Genomic DNA, 22,156 nt, shown 5'->3' on the forward strand with positions numbered 1-22,156 from the left:
TACTTGTGCTAGTTAATAGTTAACATCATTGTTTTTTACTTCTTTTTACAACAGTCCATTTTTTGGGGTTTGCTCACTTATTCCTGTATGAAGAAATTGAGATAACTCATTAAGAAAAGAGAAAATTGTCTGAAGAGAGCCAGGCAGGACAAACATTCATTAGAGCAGTAGTTTTCAATGGGGAGTGATTTGCCCCCCTCCCCTAGTGGCTATGTGGCTGTGTCTGGAAACATGGTTGTTAAAATTGGAGTAAGGTGGGGTTCTACTGGCATCTAGTGGGGTAATGGTGAGGAATGCTGCTAAATATCTTACAATGCACAGGAAAGCCTGTGTGCCCTATCCCTTCCTAAGAATTATCCAGGTCAAAATGTCAGTGTTGCTAAGGTTGAGACTCCCTGCTTTGGAAGCATTTTAAAGACTTGTGTCCAACAACAAGAGAACACTTGTGTCCATGCTGAACACATGAAGGCAAAGTTAGAAATTTAATGCTGATGAAGTATGTCATACAGTTCTCTAAATATTTTTTTATTGATTGATTTTAGAGAGAGAAGAAGGGAGAGGAAGAGGAAGAGAGAAATAAACATTGATTTGTTTTTCCAACCACTCATGCATTCATTGGAGATTCTTTTATGTGTCCAGGCATAGAACTGCAGCCCTGGCATATTACGACTGTCCATCCAACAGAGCCAGAGCCCTTACAGCTCTCTTTAATACAGGAAAAAGGTATTTTAGGAGTGACACTTGTAGGGAGGTGATATGGTTTTGATTTACAGCTGGAGACCTGGGTTTTTTGTTTTTTTTTGGACAGAGACAGAGAGAGGGATAGATAGGGACAGACAGACAGAAACGAAGAGAGATGAGAAACACCAATTTTTTGTTGTGGCACTTTAGTTGTCATTGATTGCTTTGTCATATGTGCCTTGACCATGGGGCTACAGCAGACCGAGTAACCCCTTGCTTAAGCCAGCGACCTTGGATCCAAGCTGGTGAGCTTTGCTCAAATAAGATGAGCCCGTGCTCAAGCTGGCGACCTCGGGATATTGAACCTGGGTCCTCCGCATCCCAGTCTGACACTCTATCCACTGTTCCACCGCCTGGTCAGGCCACCTGTATTTTTTTTTAATTGATTTTTAGAGAGAGGCATCAATTTGCTGTTCCACTTATTTATGCACTCATTGGTTAATTCTTGTATATGCCCTGACGGAGATTACACTCACAACCTTAATGTATGGATGACACTAACCAACTGAGCTACCCAGCCAGGGCCAGACCTATAAATATTTGAACAGGAAAAACCTTGAAATATTGGAATCTTCTATTTATAAAGTATTCACAAGAAGCCCTAACTGGTTGGCTCAGCAGTAGAGTGTTGGCCTGGCGTGTGGAAGTCTCCCAGGTTCGATTCTCAGTTAGGGCACACAGGAGAAGTGCCCATCTGCTTCTCTACCCTTCCCCCTTCTCTTCTTCCTCTCTGTCTCTCTCTTCCCCTCCCGCAGCCAAGGCTCCATTGGAGCAAAGTTGGCCCAGGCGCTGAGGACAGCTCCATGGCTTCCACCTCTGGCAGCAACGGAGCCACGCCCCAGGTGGGCAGAGCATCGTCCCCTGGTGGGCATGCCGGGTGGATCCTGGTCCCGTGCATGCGTGAGTCTGTCTGACTGCCTCCCTGCTTATAACTTTGGAAAAATACAAAAAACAAAAACACCTAAAAGATATATCAATAAGGATATGAAATAATACAAATAATACAATAATAATAAAAGAATAAGCTTCATACTCATAACTATAAACTTACTTTTGCCCACCCCTTTATAAAGTAGTGGAAAATAGGTCACGAGAGATAAAAGGGGCAGTCACTAATGAATAACAATTTTATTTTATTTTATTTTTTTTTACAGAGAGTCAGAGAGACGAATAGATAGGGGTAGACAGACAGGAATGGAGAGATGAGAAGCATCAATCATTAGTTTCCGTTGCGCATTGTGACACCTTAGTTGTTCATTGATTGCTTTCTCATATGTGCCTTGACCGTGGGGCTACAGCAGACTGAGTAACCCCTTGCTTGAGCCAGCGACCTTGGCCTCAAGCTGGTGAGCCTTGCTCAAACCAGATGAGCCCACGCTTAAGCTGGGGACCTCGGGGTCTCGAACCTGGGTCCTTCCGCATCCCAGTCCGACGCTCTATCCACTGCGCCACCGCCTGGTAAGGCTGAATAACAATTTTAAAGAAAAACTTGTCAGCCCTGGCCAGTTGGCTCAGTGGTAGAGTGTCGTCCTGGTTTTTTGGATGTCCCAAGTTCAATTCCTGGTCAGGGCACACAGGAGAAGCAACCATCTGCTTCTCCACCCTTGCTCCTTCCTCTCTTACTCTCTTCCTCTCCCACAGCCATAGCTGATTGGTTCGAGTGTGTTAGCCCTGGTGCCTCAGGATGGCTCCATGGAGCTTCCACCTCAGATGCTAAAAATAGGTTGATTGCAAGCATGGCCCCAGATGGGCAGAGCATCAGCTCCAGATGGGTGGATCCCAGTGGGGCACACATGGGCATCTGTCTATCTCCCCTCCTTCACTTGGAAAAGAAGAAGAAGAAGAAAAAGGAAAAACTCGTTAACCCCAATAAATTAAAAAAATTTTGTCAGCCTTTAAAAAACTAAATCACCTGACCAGGCAGTGGTGCAGTGGATAGAGCGTCGGACTGGGATGCCAAGGACCCAAGTTTGAGACCCGGAGGTCACCAGTTTGAGTGCGGGCTCATCTGTTTTGAGCAGAGCTCACCAGCTTGGACCCAAGGTCGCTGGCTTGAGCAAGGGGTTGCTCGGTCTGCTGTAGCCTCATGGTCAAAGAAAATATGAGAAAGCAATCAATGAACAACTAAGGTGTCGCAATGAAAAACTGATTGATGCTTCTCATCTCTCTCCATTCCTGTCCGTTTGTCCCTGTCTATCCCTATCTCTGACTCTCTCTGTCTCTGTAAAGAAAATAATAAATATAAACTCTTAAAATAAAACCCCCGCAAATCTTGCCATGGCTGGATAGCTTGGTTGGTTGGAGCATTGTCCAGATAGTGAAGGGTTGTGGGTTTGATCCCTGGTTGGGGCACATACAGGAACAGATATATGTTCCCCTCTCTATCCTTTCCTCTCTAATAATAAATAAATTTCAAAAAACTTTAAATCTTTTGATTCAGTTATTTAATTTTTGAGAATTCTAAATAGTATTAATCAATTTGGTAAAAATCAAATTTATTTAAAAATCAGCTTTATGTACGAGATTTATTTGAAAAGATTGGAAATGAATGATGTTTATGGAGTGTCAAACCGAAAGCCCTGGTGGGTATAATGGAAATTAATAACATGGTAATTGTACAGTATCACCTGGGATACAAGTGAGTATTTTGTATTATATGGATCTTCCTTAATTTAGGGGAGGTGGGGGTCTCTCCAGACAGCCGCACAGTGGATAGAGCGTCATCCTAGGACACTGAGGACCCAGGTTCGAAACCCTGAGGTCGCTGGCTTGAACCAAGGTCTCTGGTTCAAGCAAGGGGTTACTGGCTCAGCTGGAGTCGAGTCTCCCCCCCTCCCCCATCCCCCCAACAAGGCATGTATAAGAAAGCAATCAATGAACAACTGAAGTGCTGCAACCACGAGTTGATGCTTCTCATCTCCCTTCCTGTCTCCTTTGGTAAAAAAATAAAAATTAGGGAAGGTGGGTAAGTGAATATATAGTTTCAACTTCTTTTAAATCTGTCTTTGAATAAGGTAGCCAGAATAATATGGACAGGTGGAGTAATGATGGAATATATTGAAAGCATTCTAGAGATAACACAAGTTTCTCTAATCTTTCACTTCACCTGGCAGTGTGGTATTTGCTGTTTTTGACCAGTAAGAAAAATTTCTTGGGGAGAGAAGCCTCCAACTGAGCATTTTAATAGGATGGAAGCTTCATTTTAAATTAGATTACTAGTTTAGAATGAGATTTAGGATTGTTGCTGGGAGCAGAGGATAATAACATTTACAAAGAACAACTTGTAAACTGTTTTCACAAACCCTGATTTTTATAGCAAGCCTGTGAGTTAGATATTACTGTTCGCATTTGACAGATGAGAAAACTGAGGCTTGTTAAGGTGCTCATGATCACTTAGTTGATAAGTGACAGCCAGGATTCAAATCTGATTTTCTAGTTTGACCTGCTTGAAATATGAAGATTACTTGTATTCAGATATGAAACTTAATTGCATTTAATGTTCCCTCCCCTCCTTTTTTAGTCCATAGAAACAGAATCAGCAATAATTAACTTTAAGAGCTATCACCATTATCAACACCATATCACCCATATCAACAGTTTCCTTTTCTTGAAATTTACAATGAGAGTTCATCATTTCATCAGTTAACACTGGGTTTAGTACTACAGGAAGAGTGCCATAGAATCAGAGTGCCAACCCTCCTTTTTCTATTAATCCCTAAGTGACTACTTGGCATGTACATTTTTTTTTCATTATCTAATAGATGGGCTGGTTAGTGGGGAAATGAGAGGATTAGACATTGAGTAGAGTTATGTATGTAGATTCAGTCGAGATATGTTAGCCTAGTAACAGTGCAGACAAAGATGTGAAAGAAGTGTTCCAGTAATTGACCAGGATTTAGGACTGGGATCTCACACAAGACCCTTGGACCTTAAAGTTGAAAAAGGTGGGAGGTGTAGAAATAGAACAGTACTATTTTTTAAAAAATGTACATTATTACTAGGGAAACTTGAATATTAGGCAACTTGAATATTAGCCAGTTGTCTGCTTTGGACTCTACCAAAGATCTGCTTACTGTGAGATTCTGTTATAACAATTTTACTTTTTAACCCCAAGTGTTCATTGAAGATAACGTAACTTTGTTACTCTCTTCCCAATTTTGTAATGGTTTACTTCATAACACTTCCTGGGAGTTCCAAGAAAGATGTTTTGTTGTAATTCCTCTAATTTTAACAGACTTCTTTGCTCCTGACCCTTATGTGGAATATTGGGGTTGATAAAATAATGAAGGGTTGGAATAATGTTTGCTCTATGCCTACTCTGTCATGCATTATATTTATTTATTTAAATTTATTTGATTTTAGAAAGAGGAAGGGAGAGAGAGAAAGAAACAATTTGTTCTTGTTATGTGGCCTGATCCAGGATCCAACCGGAAACCTTTGGACAGTGCTCCAACCAACCAAGCAGTCCCGCCAGAACTATACTGCTCAAAAAAATTAGGGGATATTTTATTGCTTCATATGAACTAATCCTAGGGACACCCCAGTATTATTATCCCCATTTTATATATGAGAATAACTGAGGCTAGATATATCTTACTTACAGTCTAGTTAGGGAGTTAAGACACGGACCCACATAAGTATAACATGAAACAAAATAAATGTTTACAATGTCGAAGCCGAGAGTGAGTGGTAACGATGGTCCCGTGAAGCACAAACCAGCGTTTGCAGGACCACAGGCAGAATAGCGTGTGTCTGCGTATACAAATAAACTTCCCAGGGTGGCCACGTACTTGCGTCCCTAGTTGTGAACCCCTGGGTGCCGATGCACTAAGGATTCCTATGTATGATGCCAGGTGGAAGGTGGACCTGGACTTTCCAGGTGGAAAGCCGCATCTGCGCGCCCTCCGGTGCTCTTCATTTAAAGAAGTTGGCTGGGGGAGGGGGCTTGCCCTGCGGCTGCGTCCTGCTCCCGGAGCCCTCCCCTCCCAGCCTCTGCTGCCTCTAAACCGCGGAGAGCGGAGCGTGCATGTTGAGATTCCTCGGCGGGCCTGGCAGCGGTTGCTGGGCATGCTCAGTGGGCAGGACCCGTTAGAGTGGCGAGTAAGGAAGCGTTGGCTCTTCTCCGGGTCTGTCTTCCCCGGTTCAGGCCCCGGCTCTGGGCTTTTGTGTGCGCAGAGCTGCAGCAGCCACTGCCTCCTCGCGGGGCCGCCCGACCCCAGATGCCGTCTGGCCTGTCCGGTTTCCGCCTTTAACCTCGCCGCGCGGCCGGAGGAGGGGCGGGGCGGGGCCGGCAGGCCGGCGGCCGGGCGGGCAGGAGGGCCCTGCCCGGGGTGGGGGTGGGTGCCGGGCGTCCCACTGGGGGTGGGGGGAGGGGGCGGGCGCGGAGTCACGGGGGTGGGGTCACCGGCGGTGGCTCCGGGAGGCTAACTGGGAGGGGAGGGGGCCGTGGGGGCGGCTCGGCGGAACCAGCCCCGGGCTGGGGAGCAGCGGCGACTCCGGGGGCCGGGGCCAGGGCTTTCCGGGCTCCGGTGAAGCCGCCGCGGGCCCCATCTTCCGGCGGTCGCCGGAGTTTGTGGTGATTGTTGCTGCCACCGCCCCGGCTGCCATCTCCTCCTCCTCCTGGGCCGCCGCCGCCTCCTCCTCTTCCTCCTCCTCCTGGGCCGGGCTGATCCCCTCCCCGCCGCCGCCTCCTCCTGGGCTGGGCCCGCGGTGTCTCGTCCCCTTGCGGAGCCGCTCCTGCCGCCGCCGCCGCCGCCTCCTCCTCATTCATCCTCGTGCACCATAGGCGGCACAGGCACCAAGATGTCCAACCGAGTGGTCTGCCGGGAAGCCAGTCACGCCGGGAGCTGGTACACAGCCTCAGGTAGGGCCCCAGGCCGGCCGGCCCGCCCGCCGCCACCGCCGCCTGGCCGCGCGCCCGATCGGCCGAGGTCGGCGGCCCTGCCCCGCGCGGTGGCGGCGGGAGGGACCGGAGCGCGGACGGCCTCTGGCCGCGGACCGCGTGGGGAGGGAGCGGACCCAGGCCGGCCTCGCCGCCTCCCCCCCACCCGGGCGGCATCCCGCCGGGCAGCCCGGGGCCGGCCGCCCTCGCGCTCACCCTGGAGTTGGGCGAGAGGGAGAGTTGCCGCCCCGGCCGCCTGCGCCGTCCCTCGGGACCGGGCTCGAGGAAAGAATGTGCTCCCGGACCCGCGGCTACTGTCGCCTCCCCCGCCGCCCAGGAAGCGGCGGCCGAGTGCTGCCACCCCCGGCAGGACAGTGTGCCGGGCGCCCGAGCCTCGCTCCTGCACCCGGGCCGGGCGACCCTCCGGCCTCTGGCCCTGGGAGGACGCACTCGCGTCCCCTTCCTTGCCGAGACCTGGGAGTTCCCGGAGTCTCTGCACACCCGGTCCTACTCGCCGTCTGTAGAGAGGAAGTGTCCCTGTCCCCTGTCAGTGTAGAGAGAGCAGCATTTTCCCCTCCCCTTTAAGGTGCTCAGCTGTCCGGAACAGAGTGAAGGGGAGTACTTTCCCACGTTGCCAAACTGGAGACAAGGTCTCCGCGTGTGAGACCTGGGAGAGGAGGGCCTCTGCTGGGATTTGTAGCTCTATGGGTTGGGGGTAGGGCAGAAGTATTGCTAAGCAGAGGCTCAGGGTGGCCTCCCAGATCTTTTGTCAGTGTTTGCATTGTTACTGTCATTCACGAAAGGGGCAGCTGAAGGTGGCATCAGCACTTTTCCTGAGCAACCTCACCAGTCTCGACTCACTCAACACCGAGCAGGTGCTGGAACTACCTAACGAATTAGCTTAGATTTTGAGCGAATTTAGTCTTCTGTCTACACTGTCTAAAACCATTTTTCAGCTCTTTAAAAACGTGTAGGGACTTTGCCTTTAATAAAGCTCTTTTTAGGATGATTGTTTTCTGGGATTACTTTCAGGAGTCACACTTCCATTAACAAAGTTCCACTGTGATTCCTAACAGTTTTAAGTCATTTGGTATTGGCTTATCAATAACTAGACCTAATTTTAATATGAATCAGCATATGGTTTCCTTTGCAAATAGTTGGATAAGAAAAAAAAGATTTAGAAGAAAATTCATTTCTCTGAGGTTGCTAAACTAGCTCATTAAATACACGCACTTTACTGACTCACTGAAGATTTTCAGTGTTAAGAAGACACAAAAGAATCTTGATGACTGGATTGGCAAGCCTAACAGGTAGCTACAGTTTTGTATTAACTAAATGACATTTAATGGTTACATTGGCTTTCCTTCATGGTCCTAGAGTACTTCATAACAATCACTTCTCACAACTTTAGAATGTCAGTTAGGCTTGTTTTGTTCACCATATGGGATGTGCACAAGACTGTATGTACTAAGCCAGTGGCAGAACAGGAATTGAGAAGTGGGAGTCCCTGTTTCCTGGGTTTGTCCTCCAATTAATGTATTGTTAATATTCGATTTATCAGTGAATAATAGTAGTTTCAGCGTTGTAAATTACTAAACTTTCTTCAGTGTGTTTTGAAGAGTTAAAAAGTTTCATTATTCACTTTCATGGCTATCTTTTGGTTAATTTATTTTGCTTTTGTTTTTTTATACCTTTCTATAAATGTTTTAAACTTTTTTGTAGTTGATATTGAAATGTAGGCAAGTGATTCTGGAGGAATTTTTATAGATTCTTGAACATTCTTTGTATAGTAAAATAAGTCATAGTTCACACTTCAGACTTGAAAAAGACTTTTTCAGTAATCAATCTCAAGTAAGAGGAAGAATCCATTAATCTAGCTCAAAACATTCTGTTGTTATAGCTACTTATCAATAGTGAACTAAAATGGACTATTTTCTTAAAATTGTAAAATATATTTTCTTCCCTAATTTCTGAATGAGTTCAACAATACCATTTTGGTGATGTGAATTGTGGCAGAGGACTTCATTGTTAAAAAATTCAGATCATGTGTGACTTTTGTGTATGTGTATGTATGTATGCATGTGTGAGACTTTGAATTTGAATACTAAGGAGAATTTAAAGCAATTTAATTGTAAAATCTTATTTTGTATTTTAAAAATAAGTAAAAATATAGGTAAGTAAACTTTGACTTGGCCTAGTAATGTCTGTATTTAATATTATCCCAGTGTACCTATATTGATAAAATTTACCATTGGAAAAATTCTTGTATTATTATTGTTTCCATTGTAAACTAGTCCCAAAAACATGTAATAGAAGAGTAATGTACTTGTGGATTGTCATTCTGTGGTTCCTGTGGCATTCAAATTGTATGTATGGAGTTAAAGTGTTCAATTACTGATATAAGGTAAAAGTGAAATCACCTGTGTCTCAGTTAATAGCTAGTTTAGAAAAAAATGCGTGTATATACATATATAACATATATGTAAAATATACAATACATGTATAATACATATATAACATATATTACATACATATACACCTCTATCTTCATTTTTATTTATCCCTTGTTATATGCTAGATCTATTGGTAGAAGTACAAATTTTTCCCTGCCCTCAAGGAATATACAATTTATTCGAAGTAAGCAATATCTCAAGACAGCAAGTAAATATCAATAATTGAGACGGAGCTTCTAGGAGTTCTGATGAGGGTGAAATTACTTCAGTGTAGGATTTGAATTGTGCTTTGAAGGAAGGGTATTTGTGTAGGTTTGGAAAGGAGGAAACAACATGGGGAAACACCACAAAGATACAGAGGCAGGGAAATAGAAGTAGGTCACGTTAGTAAGAATGGAAGGTTCTCAGAGGGGTGTAGTTCATCTGCCTGGTTGGAGCTAGACTATAGATGTCTATGAATGCTATGCATCATAGAGATTTAACTTATTCAGTAGGCAGTCAGGACCAGTGGAGAAATTTGTGAGCAGGGGACTAATAATTCGAATAGCATTTTAGGAAAATTAATCTCATAGGAAGGTTAATCCTTACTTCTTTATGGATGTACAGCAGGGATCAGCAAACTAACTGCACTCACAAATCCAGCCTGCTGCCTTAAAAAAAAAAAAGTCCACTAGCTAAGAATGGTTTTTAATTTTTAAAAGGTTTAAAATAACAAAAGCCAGGGAGTGTGATAGAGACCATATGTGGCCCATAAAGCCTAAAACCTTTTCTGTTTGGTCCTTTACAGAAAAAACTTACCAACCCCAAGTATAGGTTGGTGATCTGTAGACCAGCAGCATAATGTGTCTGTACCCTATATTATATTCTCCAGGTTTGCTTTCATTTCATTAGTTTAGGCCCTTTTATCTCCTGCAGAACAGTTATAACTGGTCCCTAACTGGCCTTCTTCCTCTCAGCCTTATCCCCCTTAACTCCATCTTCTGCATTGCTCCCTGAATAATCTATCTGACCACATAATGTCTTTACATAAACCTCACTGTCCCCTCGAGCCAATTGGTTAAGGTCTAATAACTGCTTTCGTGACTTGGCATCTTCCTATCTCTTTGGCCACTTCTCCGCACCCATCCCATCCTATCCCGTTTCTTGCCTTTATTACCCTTAAGCAACATTTAGCAGCTGTTCATTGTTTCTTTAAATACACTGTACTTTTACCATGCTGTTCCCTTTGTTGGAATGCACTTTGTCAGGATAACTCCTACTCACCTTCAAAGACTCAGGTGTTGCTCTGGAGGGGTAGGTCAGAGCATCATCCCAATACACCAAGATTGTGGGTTTGATCCTCACTCAAGACACATACAAGAATCAACCAATAAATGCATAAATAAGTCGAACAAATTGATGTTTTCTCTCTCCCTCACCCATCCTCTCTTTAGGAAGCCTATTCTGATGTCTTGCTTCCCCCAGACTGTTTTGATGTTCCTTTGTGCTCCTATAATATCCTGTGCTTATCGCTATATATTTACTTTGCAATTTGTGTATGTGGTCTTCTATATGATTATAAATTTAAGCCAGGGATCATATCTCCTTCATTTTTTTATACCCTAAGTACTTGGTACAGGTTTTATACATAGTACTTATTCAATAAGTATTTGAATAAATGAATATTAGAGTGTGTGGCTGTAGTAGATAGATATGGAGAGATACTGATGCTTAAATCCTGAAGAGCAGTGGAGTGATACAGGACTGTTTCAGTTAAGTCTCTGACCATAGTGTTGGTGAAGAATCTTGGAGATGAGAAAGGATTAGAAATCCTGATCCACAGTTGGGGACCTCATTTAATGTAAGATTTTAAAAGAAGTGTAACTTATATATTGATGACCATTTTTTTCACAAAATAAGCACATTCACATAATCGATACCTAGCTCAAGATAATATCGGTATGGCAATTCTCATCTCCTCACCCATGTGTTCCTTGAATTCTAACACTAGATAACTGTTGCCTGTTTTTGAACTATATATAAATAGAATCCTGTACTAATATGTCTTATTTGAGCTTCTTTTGCTCAATGTTACAATTGAGATTAATCCATGTCGTATTATAGTAAGCATTCTCAGTGCTTACTCTGTTGTGTGAATATACCAGTTTGTCCATTCTACTGTCTGTAATGGACATTTGGGTTGTTTATAGTTTTGCTGCTATGAACATTTTTGTAAATTTTTTACCTGGTGAACATGCATTTTGTTGTGTATGTATCTTAAGTGGGTTTATTAGGTCATGGTTATGGTTACAGGATATGTTCATTTTTAGTAGATTTTGTTAAAGTTTTGCAAAGTGGTTTTACAAATTTGTACTCCCACTAGCAGTGTATGAGATTGCCAGTTTTTCTACATCTTCGTCAACTCTCTTGGTGTTATCAGTCTTTTTTATTTTTAGTTATTCTGGAAGGGTGTGTGGTATTATTGCACTGTAGTTTTAATTTTCCTGGTTACTAATGAAGTTGAGCATGTTTTCATATTAGGGACACCGTGTTTATTGGCCATTTGGATTTCTGCTTTTATTTATTTTATTTTATTTTATTTTTTTCTGAAGCTGGAAACAGGGAGAAACAGACTCCCCCGCATGCGCCCGACCGGGATCCACCCGGCACGCCCACCAGGGGGCGACGATCTGCCCACCAGGGGGCGATGCTCTGCCCCTCCAGGGCGTCGCTCTGCTGTGACCAGAGCCACTCTAGCGCCTGGGGCAGAGGCCAAGGAGCCATCCCCAGCACCCGGGCCATCTTTTCTCCAATGGAGCCTTGCTGCGGGAGGGGAAGAGAGAGACAGAGAGGAAGGAGAGGGGGAGGGGTGGAGAAGCAGATGGGCGCTTCTCCTGTGTGCCCTGGCCGGGAATTGAACCGGGACTTCTGCACGCCAGGCTGACGCTCTACCACTGAGCCAACCTGCCAGGGCCTTGGATTTCTGCTTTTAAAGTGTAAAGTGTTTTGTCCTTTTTAAATTATGCTGCTTACTTCTTTTCATATTGATTTGTAATTCTTTATGTATTCTGGATACAATCTTGTTAGATATATGTGTTGCAAGTATCTTTTACTTTGTAGTTGTTCTTTCAGGATCTTGGTGTCTTGGTGAATCAAAATTACTGATTTTAACCATGGCTGAATAGCTCAGTTTGTTAGAGCCTAGACCCGATATGCAATGGTTGTGGGTTTCAATCCCTGGTCAGGGCACGTACAGGAACAGATCGATGTTCTATCTCTCTCTTCCTTTCTCTCTCTCTAAAATCAATTAAAAATTCTTGATTTTAAAGAAGTCCAGTTTATTAATTGGTAATTGCTTTTTTGTTTCCATTTATAAAAGCTTTACCTACCTCAATGTCATGAAGTTACTTTCTTATGTTTTCTTTTAAAAGCTTTATATTATTTTTTAAGAAAAGATTTTATTTGCTGATTTTACAGAGAAGGGGGGAAACGAGAAGTATGGACTCACAGTTGCTTCACTTTAGTTATACCTTGCCTGCTTGTCGTATGTGCCTTGACTAGGCAAGCCCTAAGTCTCAAACTGGCAACCTCAGCATTCCAGGTCAATGCTCCATCCACTGCACCACCACAGGCCAGGCAAAAGCTTTATGTTTATTTATTTATTTTTTTACAGAGACAGAGTCAGAGAGAGGGATAGATAGGGACAGACAGACAGGAACGGAGAGAGATGAGAAGCATCAATCATTAGTTTTTCATTGCAACGCCTTAGTTGTTCATTGATTGCTTTCTCATATGTGCCTTAACTGTGGGCCTTCAGCGGACCGAGTAACCCTTTGGTCAAGCCAGCGACCTTGGGTCCAAGCTGGTGAGCTTGGGGTCTTGAACCTGGGTCCTCCGCATTCCAGTCCAATGCTCTATCCACTGCGCCACCGCCTGGTTAGGCAAAAAGCTTTATTTTTTTAACCTTTCATATTAGGTAATTTGTCTGGTTGACAGCTGTGTCTGAAGTAGTGGCACATTAAATAGGTTTGTTTGTTGAAGTAAACATACATGTACTTGCTTTGGCAGCACATACACTGAAGTAAACATACATCTGCAAAAAGCATACAAATTGAGTATATACTTTGATGAATATTCACAAATTTAACATATGTAACCAGACCCTAGATCAAGAAATAGAACCTTTTCAGTATCTCAGAGGGATCCCTTACATTTAAATATTTTCTGAAATTGGTATGCTTTATATCTAAGTGTATATTTAACGTGGGAAGGATATCCCCCCCGGAAAATGTTTTTTATATTTATGGTGCATCTTACAATTGCTGGTGTCTTAGAATTGAGGAATGAGGAAATATATCAAAGTCCAATGATTTGAAAAAGCATTCTTGATGTATTTATATGATATATGTCTAATTCCAGTTTTACTTTTTAAATTTTTATTCATTATGTCATTTCTAAACATTTAATACAGTTTTATCAGGAATCTAAAGTTGGAAAACCATGACACTTATTTTTTGGGCGTGTACTTGAGTTTTAGGGTGTCAAAATATATATGGTGTTTGAGAAATCAAAAGACTGACTAAGAATTACTCTCCTTTGAAGAGAAAAGACTATATATATAATATATAGTTTTGAAATAAACTTTCTGGGGTTACTAAATATGGTGCTCTGTGTGCTGATTTTTCTTTGCATCTCATTTTAACTTAGAGAAAGGCAAGGATAGAACAAATTTAATAGGAAAACTGTTGAGATTATTGCTTGATTGCCTCTAGCTCTTTCTTACTTTCCTTCTTGTCCTTTCACATGCAATTTCCAAGCAAAATCATTTTTCCTGTCTCTGGGGTGTAGTTTATATTATCTGCCTTTGCTTGAGTTTTTTCCCATTTGAAAGAACAAGTAGACAACAAATAAAAATGTATTTTGCCGACCAGGCAGTGGCACAGTGGATCAGACTGGGACGCAGAGGACCCAGGTTTGAAACCCCGAGGTCGCCAACTTGAGCATGGGCTCATCTGATTTGAGCGAGGCTCACTAGCTTGAGCCCAAGGTCGCTGGCTCGGGCAAGGGGTCACTCGATTTGCTGTAATCCCTGGTCAAGGCACATATGAGAAAGCAATCAATGAACAACTAAGGTGCCGCAATGAAGAATTGATGATTCTCATCTCTCTCCCTTTCTGTCTGTCCATCCCTATCTGTCCCTCTTTCTGTCTCTGTCACACACACACAAAAATGTTGTATTTCATAGGTACATTACATCTGTGTATATATAATCTTTAATCTTCAAAAGGATGCTACAAGGTTGGTATTATATCTATTTATGAATGTGGATACAATGACTCAGAGTGGTTGAGTAACTTGTTTAAGGTACAGTAAGTGGAAGAGCCAGTCTGACTCCAAAGCTGGAGTTTAGTGTTAGGGGCAGGGAGGTATGGTGAAATATGCTGCTCCAAACATGAACTTTTCTGTTCTATTTCAGGTTTTTCTATATTATAGTATAGGCATTTAACTCATACTTGTGTATCATTTATAGTTTATAAAGCATATTTTTATACATTTTTTATTTTCACAATAATATTGAGATTAGGTGCAGGATAGGTAAGGCCGGCTGGTCTTTAATTCACTTCTACCTTGGTATTTATTGAGAAACTAGAATGAGGCTAAATTTCCTGAGTCATACCCTTGTAAATGGTGGACCTGGGATTTGAACCTAGGCCTTCCAGCTGAAGCCTTCTCTGATCTTTTTATTTATAGTAATGCCAGAGTAAGTAAAAAGTTGAACTATTTGGAATCAGTAAGTAAGCTATAAATGTCAAGTAAGTAAGTATCATAGATTATAAAATAATAAAACTGTAATTATAAAAACATTTATGAATTTGGAATTACTCATATGCTATAAATAGTGACAAAAGAATTGGTGTATTTTAATTAGATTAGTCCCAGAATTTGTATTTGGCCTAACACTTCTGGAGCGGCTTTATTTAATATTCAGTGATTCAATATTGAACAGATTCTATGTGAAAGGTACTGCTCTAGGGACTAGGAGTGTCGCAGGAGGTGAAACAAACAAAAATCCCTAGAGATTATAATCTAGTTGGAGGGGACAGGCAATAAATAAGGTAAATTAGTAAACTAGGTAGTATGTTTGATAGAGGAAAGTGCTATAGAGAATTATAAAGCAAAGGAGAACCAGCACATTAGCAATGTTAAAGGATGAGAGAAGTTTGCAATTTTAAATCCTATGGAAAGGGAAGACTTCACTGAGATGACATTTGAGTGAAGACTTTAGTTAGGTGAAAAAAAGACTTTAGGTAGGTGAAAAGAACATGCTTGCATTCTATATAATTCTAAGGGCTAGACAATTTTAGGCTTAGGGACACAGCAAGTTCCAAGGTCCTGAGACTAGAGTAGACCCACAATATTTGACAAACTCAAGTAGGCCATTGAAGCTGGAATGAAGTGACTTGGGGCAAAGTAGTCTGATATGAAGTTAAGAGGTAAATGCCTGGAGCAGAGGCACAAAGATGTGGTCACTTGAAGATCGTTGTAAGGATTTTTACTTGAGTAAGATAGCTGTTGGAAGGTTTTGAGCTATCTAATTCATGACATGATCTAATTTAGGCTTACTATAATCACTTGGCTGCTATGTTGAGCGTATATAGTTGGGGAATGGTGAAGGCAGTGGCAAGGGCAGTTCCAGAGAGACCAGTTTAAAAAAAAGCAGTAATCCAAGTGAGAGATGATGATGGCTTAGACTGAGTCATGGCAGTGGGGGTGGGTAACAAGTGTTTGGTTACTGGATATATTTTCAAGGTAGAGCTGAAAGGACTTGCTGACAAACTTGACGTGGGGTGTGAGAGAGTGGAGGAGTCTTGGATATCTCTTAAATTTTATCTTTATCTCTGAACAATTGCAATAATGGAATTGATATTATCTGAGGGAAGATTTAAGAGAAACACATTTGGAGGGGGGAGGTTAGGAGCTCAATTTCGTTTTTTCTTATGTTTGTGATGTTTACTGTATAGTCAACTGTATGTATGAATAAGGAGTTTAGGGGAAAGGCCTAGACAGGAGATGTAAAATTGAATTATCATCATATAGATGATATATTTAAAGCCAAGTGTGTGGATAAAATCACTGTAGAAATGAGAGGAGCTAGAAAAAAAGGTTCAGCAACTGGGCCTTCAAATGTTTCCAACTTGAAGAGGTTGGGGAAGTAAGGGTAATCATGTGAGGAAGACAGATAAAGCATCTCATGGGTAAGAGAATGAGATGTCCTGGAATTCAAGAGAAGAAAATGCTTTAACGCACCTCAATACGATATATAGGTTTGCCTGGCATTTTTTCTCTGATAAACACATTTATATCTGGTCTTAGCCATCTCTCATGTTAGGGCCAAAGGTGCCTAACCAGTTGCTTAGTTTCCATTCTATTCTTTACATAGTAGCCTGAAAGATTCTTTAGCAATGTAAATAAGGTAATATCCTTTTTTCAAAAACTTCCCATTATACTTAGAATTACATTCAAAATTATTACCAAGGCTTAGAAGGTCTTACATGCTCTGACTTCTGTTTAACTTTCTGATTTCATCTCCTACTTCCTACCCTTTACCTTAGTCCAGGGGTCCCCAAACTTTTTACACAGAGGGCCAGTTCACTGTCCCTCAGACCGTTGGAGGGCCGGACTATAAAAAAAAATCTCTATGCACACTGCACATATCTTATTTTAAAGTAAGAAAACAAAACAGGAACAAATACAATATTTAAAATAAAGAACAAGTAAATTTAAATCAACAAACTGACCAGTATTTCAATGGGAACTGTGCTCCTCTCAGTGACCACCAATGAAAGAGGTGCCCCTTCTGGAAGTGCGGCGGGGGGCCGGATAAATGGCCTCAGGGGGCCGCATGTGGCCCGCGGGGCCGTAGTTTGGGGACCCCTGCCTTAGGCTGTTCCGGTCATTCTGGCCCCCTTGCTGTTCTCCAAATGTCAAACCTATTCCTGCTTTAGGACTTTTATGAGTACTTATAAAATTGACTAATCCTGGCTGGATAATTAAGAAAGGATATTTTTATTGAGTCCCTTGTTTTGTTAGTCATGATTAGGAGGAGAAATAGGAAGAAGTGTTGAAAATGGGTGGCATAACTTTTACCAAGTGTTTTGAGAAACAGAAGCCTTTTGAGAGAAGCCTTTGCGAAAAGGGTTTATGGTCAAGTAAGTTCAGGAAATGTTGAATCTGGTTTTCTCCCTTGGGCTGAGACAATTAACAGTAGACTTGTTCATGGCTCTTACACGGTCTGTCTTGGTGAGTGTTCCATGTTCGTTTGAAAATAGAGTAATGTATGTTTTCTGTAGTTGTAGAGGTGAAATGCTCTCTAAATGTTAATTAGGTTGTGTTACTGTATTTAAATCTCTTACATTCCTATTGATTTTCTGTTTAATATTTGTCAGTTCCTGAGATCAGTGTTGAAATTTCTGAGTATAACTCTGGAATTTTTTTTCTTTAGTTTTTATTGATTTGTTGTTTCTTGTATTTTGAATGTCTGTTATTTGATGTGCATGTTTGGGATTATGGTTTTTTTTATGAATTGATTATCATTATGTATGCACCTCTTTATTTCTAGTGATATTTCTTGTTCTGAAGTGTTTTTTTGTTTAATATTAATAAAGCCAATCCAGCTTTCATATGGTAAATACTTTTTCATCTGTGTCAGTGGTCACTGAGAACACTTCTGGTTTGATCATTTATTAGAAGGACTCAGAAAATTCAGAGAAGCTGTTGTACTGGTAAAGAAATAAGCCATATCTTAAAATCAGGAAAAGGAAAAGGTGCATACATTGGAGTCCCAAGAGAAACCATGTGTGAACATCCAGGTGTCTTCTCTCAGTGGAGTTGTTTCAACAGTGCTGATCTTCTGTCAGTGATATTTGACAATAAGTATGAAGAATTGCCAACTAGGGAAGCTCACCTAGCCTTGGTTTCCAGGGTTTTCCTGGGAGGTCATTCCTGTCAGCATGGAGCAGCACCTTAACTACTCAGTCTCTAGCCCTCCTCTCTCCTGCAGAGGTCATACTGATACAGTGCGACCCAGGAGATAGAGTGTGGTACAAGGAGAACAAAAACAGTTCACCATAACTCACATTATTAGCATAAACTATTTGCAAAACTCCAGATATACAAAGACACATTTGTGTGGTAAAATGTATGTAACATAAAATGTACTATTTTACCAGTTTCTAAATACATTTCTGTGGCATTGAGTACATTCATATTAATATTTGCAACCATCACCAGTATCAATCTTTAGAGAATTTTCATCTTTAAACGTTTTCTTTTATTAAAAATTTATTTATTTTTTGTATTTTTCTGAAGTGAGAAGTAGGGAGGCAGAGAGACAGACTCCCGCATGCTGCCGACCGGGATCCACCTGGCATGCCCACTAGGGGGCAATGCTTTGCCCATCTGGAGTGTTGCTACATTGCAACCAGAGCCATTCTAGCGCCTGAGGCAGAGGCCATGGAGCCACCCTCAGTGCCTGGGCCAACTTTTGTTCCAATGGAGCCTGTCCTGCGGAAGGGGAAGAGAGAGAGAGAGAGAGAGAGGGAAAGAGAAAGGAGGGGGGAAGAGTGGAGAAGCAGATGGGGGCTTCTCCTGTGTGCCCCGGCTGGGAATCGAACCTGGGTCAATGCCCTACCACTGAGCCAACAGGCCAGGGCTAAACGTTTTTATCATTAAACATTAACTTGCCAGTTGACTCCTCCATCAGTCCATTCCAACCACCATTCATTCCACTTTCTTTACCTATGAATTTGCCTACTCTTGATGACTCGTATAAAGGGATCCATTCAATATTTCTCTTTTTATGTTTGGCTTATTTCACATAATGTGTTTTCAAGCAGGATGCATGTTGTACCAGGGGTCCCCAAACTTTTTACACAGGGGGCCAGTTCACTGTCCCTCAGACCGTTGGAGGGCTGCTACATACAGTGCTCCTCTCACTGGCCACCAATGAAAGAGGTGCCCCTTCTGGAAGTGTGGCGGGGGCTGGATAAACGGCCTCAGGGGGCCGCATGTGGCCCGTGGGCCGTAGTTTGGGGACGCCTGTATCAGAATTTCATTTCTTTTGTTAAGGGTGAATAATATTCATTATATGTATATACCATCTTTTATTTATTATTTAATCTCTTGATGGACATTTGGGTTGTTTCCACCTTTTGGCTTTAATGATTAATACTGATGTGACCATTGGTGTACAAGTATCTGCTTGTGTCCTTACCTTTTTTTTTTTTTAATTTTTATTTATTTATTTTTTACAGAGACAGAGAGTGAGTCAGAGAGAGGGATAGACAGGAACGGAAAGAGATGAGAAGCATCAATCATTAGTTTTTCATTGCGCGTTGCAACACCTTAGTTGTTCATTGATTGCTTTCTCATATGTGCCTTGACTGCGGGCCTTCAGCAGACCGAGTAACCCCTTGCTGGAGCCAGCGACCCTGGGTTCAAGCTGGTGGGCTTTTCCTCAAACCAGATGAGCCCGCACTCAAGCTGGCGACCTTGGGGTCTCGAACCCGGGTCCTCTGCATCGCAGTCTGACGCACTATCCACTGTGCCACCGCCTGGTCAGGCGTGTCCTTACCTTTAATTCCTTTGGGTATTTATCTAGGAAGGAATTGTTCATATGGTAATTCTATGTTTAGCTTTTTGAGGAACCACCCAAATGATTGCTGCAGCAGCATTTTACATTTCTACCATTGAGACATGATGAGGGTTCCCCTTTCTTCACATCCTTGAGAACATTTATTTTGATAATAGCCATTCTGAGTTGAAATTTTATCACTATGGTTTTGATTTGCATTTCTCTAATGACTAATGATGTTGAACATCTTTTCATATGCTTATTGGCCATTAGTATATCATCACTGAGAAATGTCTATTCAGATCCTTTGTCCATTTTTGAATTGGGTTGTACGAATTTATATATTCTGGAACTTAATCCTTTATCAGATATATGATTTGCAAGTATTTTCTCTCATTTCTACTGTCTTTTTACTTTCTGGGTAATATTCTTTCACGCACAAAAGGTTTTAATTTTTATAAAATTCAGTTTTATTTGTTCTTTAGTTTGTTACTCATGCTTTGGTGTTACATCTAATAAAACCTTTGGCAAATCCAAGATAATGAAGATTTGCCTGTGTATTTTCTTCTGAGAATTTTACGGTTTTAGCTTTTACATTTAGGTTGTTGATCTGTTCTGAGTTAAGTTTTGTATATGCGGTAGATTGGGGCCCAACTTCATTCTTTTGCATGTGGATACCCAGTTGTCTCAGCACCATTTATTGCAGAGACTATTCTTTTGCCATTGAATGTTCAAATCAATTGGACATAAATGTTTGGGTCTTAGTTGTATCTAAATTGGTCTGTCTGTTTATCCAGTGCCACTAACACGAAGTTTTGATTACTGCAGTTTTTTTTTTACCCCATTTTTGAAAGGTAGTTTGGTAGGCATTGAATTCAGTGGGTATATTGCCATTACTTTTTTTTTATTTGATCGTGCAGCTTCTGAGAATTCTGTGATTTTTAAAGTATTTGTCCTTCCAAATACACTGTGTTTTCCCCCCTCTGGTTGCTTTAAGATTTAATACCATTTTCCTGCTATTTTATTATCATGTGTCTTTTCTTTGCCTTATTCTGTTTGGGATTCAGCAGGTTTCTTGAATGTGTAGGCCAGGTATGGCCAACATACGGCCCGGCCTGCGTAATGAGTTTATGTGGCCTGCGATTAAATTTTTAATATTCTCTGCTACTTTAAAATCTCAGCTACTCAGAAGCAGAAGTGTCTTTGATTATTGGAAATCGAGATATTTAAGAAGGCAGTGATACGCAGAAAAGAATTCCGCGTGTGACTAATCTAGGGTTAACTTCCAATAATTGGTAGAATGGATTCGCGATACTTCTTTATTATTATTATTTTTTTTGTATTTTTCTGAAGCTGGAAACGGGGAGGCAGACAGACAGACTCCCGCATGCGCCCAACCGGGATCCACCCGGCATGCCCAGCATGGGGGGATGCTCTGCCCATCCAGGGCATCGCTCTGTCGCGACCAGAGCCACTCTAGCGCCTGGGGCAGAGGCCAAGGAGCCATCCCCAGCACTCTGGCCATCTTTTGCTCCAATGGAGCCTTGGCTGCGGGAGGGGAAGAGAGAGACAGAGAGGAAGGAGAGGGGGAGGGGTGGAGAAGCAGATGGGCGCTTCTCCTGTGTGCCCTGGCCGGGAATTGAACCCGGGACTTCACGCCAGGCCGGCGCTCTACCACTGAGCCAACCGGCCAGGGCCCACTTCTTTATTTTTTTAAAAAAAATTCCATTATAAAGATTTACAACTTTTGTACTTGTCTGATAGGAACTGTTTGACGTTTAGCATGATGTGTGAAACCCACATTCTTTTAGGCGGAGTTTGCCAGTGCGCACCCAAGGTCAAACAATTCATTATTTTTGTGGTCAAGTGTGCTGAATCAAGTGGCATTGTAGCATAGACAATAGCTGCAGTTGATAACTGAAAACATGTCCAGGCTGTTTGTAAAACGAAATAATTTTTTTATTTGCGATATAACCCTTTTAAGCTCATTCTATTAATTATTGTTTTGATTGATTGTGATACAGTTTGGATATTTATATGGTGTGTAATTATATTTTTATTAAAATATATTATTAAAATAATATTGTAAATTAAAATTTTTTCACTCACATTTATTCATAAATGACATAATAAAATTTTGTTTACTTAAACGAATTGTTTTTGTATTTAACATTTTATAATTTTAGTATTTCATCCTGCCTTTGAAAAAAATTTTCTTTCTAATCTGGCCTGGGGGCAAAAACTGTTGGCCACGCCTGGTGTAGGCTATAGTTTGCAGCAAGTTTGGAAAATACACTTTATTATTATGTCAAATATTTTTTCTTTTTATCCTCTTTGCTTTCTAGATTCCAATTAAAAGTAAGTTAGATAGCAGGCCCTGGCTGGGTGGCTCAGTAGATAAATCATTCATTTGTGCCAGAGGTTGCAGGTTTGACCCCAGTCAGGACTTTGACAAGAAGCAGTGAGTAC

At 41.8% G+C, this 22,156-nt stretch overlaps 1 protein-coding gene across 1 annotated transcript in view; it reads left to right on the top strand.

Annotated features, from left to right (window-relative positions):
* Nucleotides 1-5,138: 5,138 nt before the first annotated feature.
* The window catches only part of MEMO1 (mediator of cell motility 1), a 152,109-nt gene continuing 135,091 nt past the window's right edge, over nucleotides 5,139-22,156 (top strand). Inside the window, 3 exon segments of the mRNA XM_066378583.1 lie at nucleotides 5,139-6,009; nucleotides 6,011-6,077; nucleotides 6,527-6,604. Of these exon segments, the coding sequence (XP_066234680.1) occupies nucleotides 5,581-6,009; nucleotides 6,011-6,077; nucleotides 6,527-6,604 (574 nt within the window). The 5' untranslated portion in view covers nucleotides 5,139-5,580.

The sequence above is a fragment of the Saccopteryx leptura genome, chromosome 3, assembly GCF_036850995.1.
Source record: "Saccopteryx leptura isolate mSacLep1 chromosome 3, mSacLep1_pri_phased_curated, whole genome shotgun sequence".
NCBI lineage: Eukaryota > Metazoa > Chordata > Mammalia > Chiroptera > Emballonuridae > Saccopteryx > Saccopteryx leptura.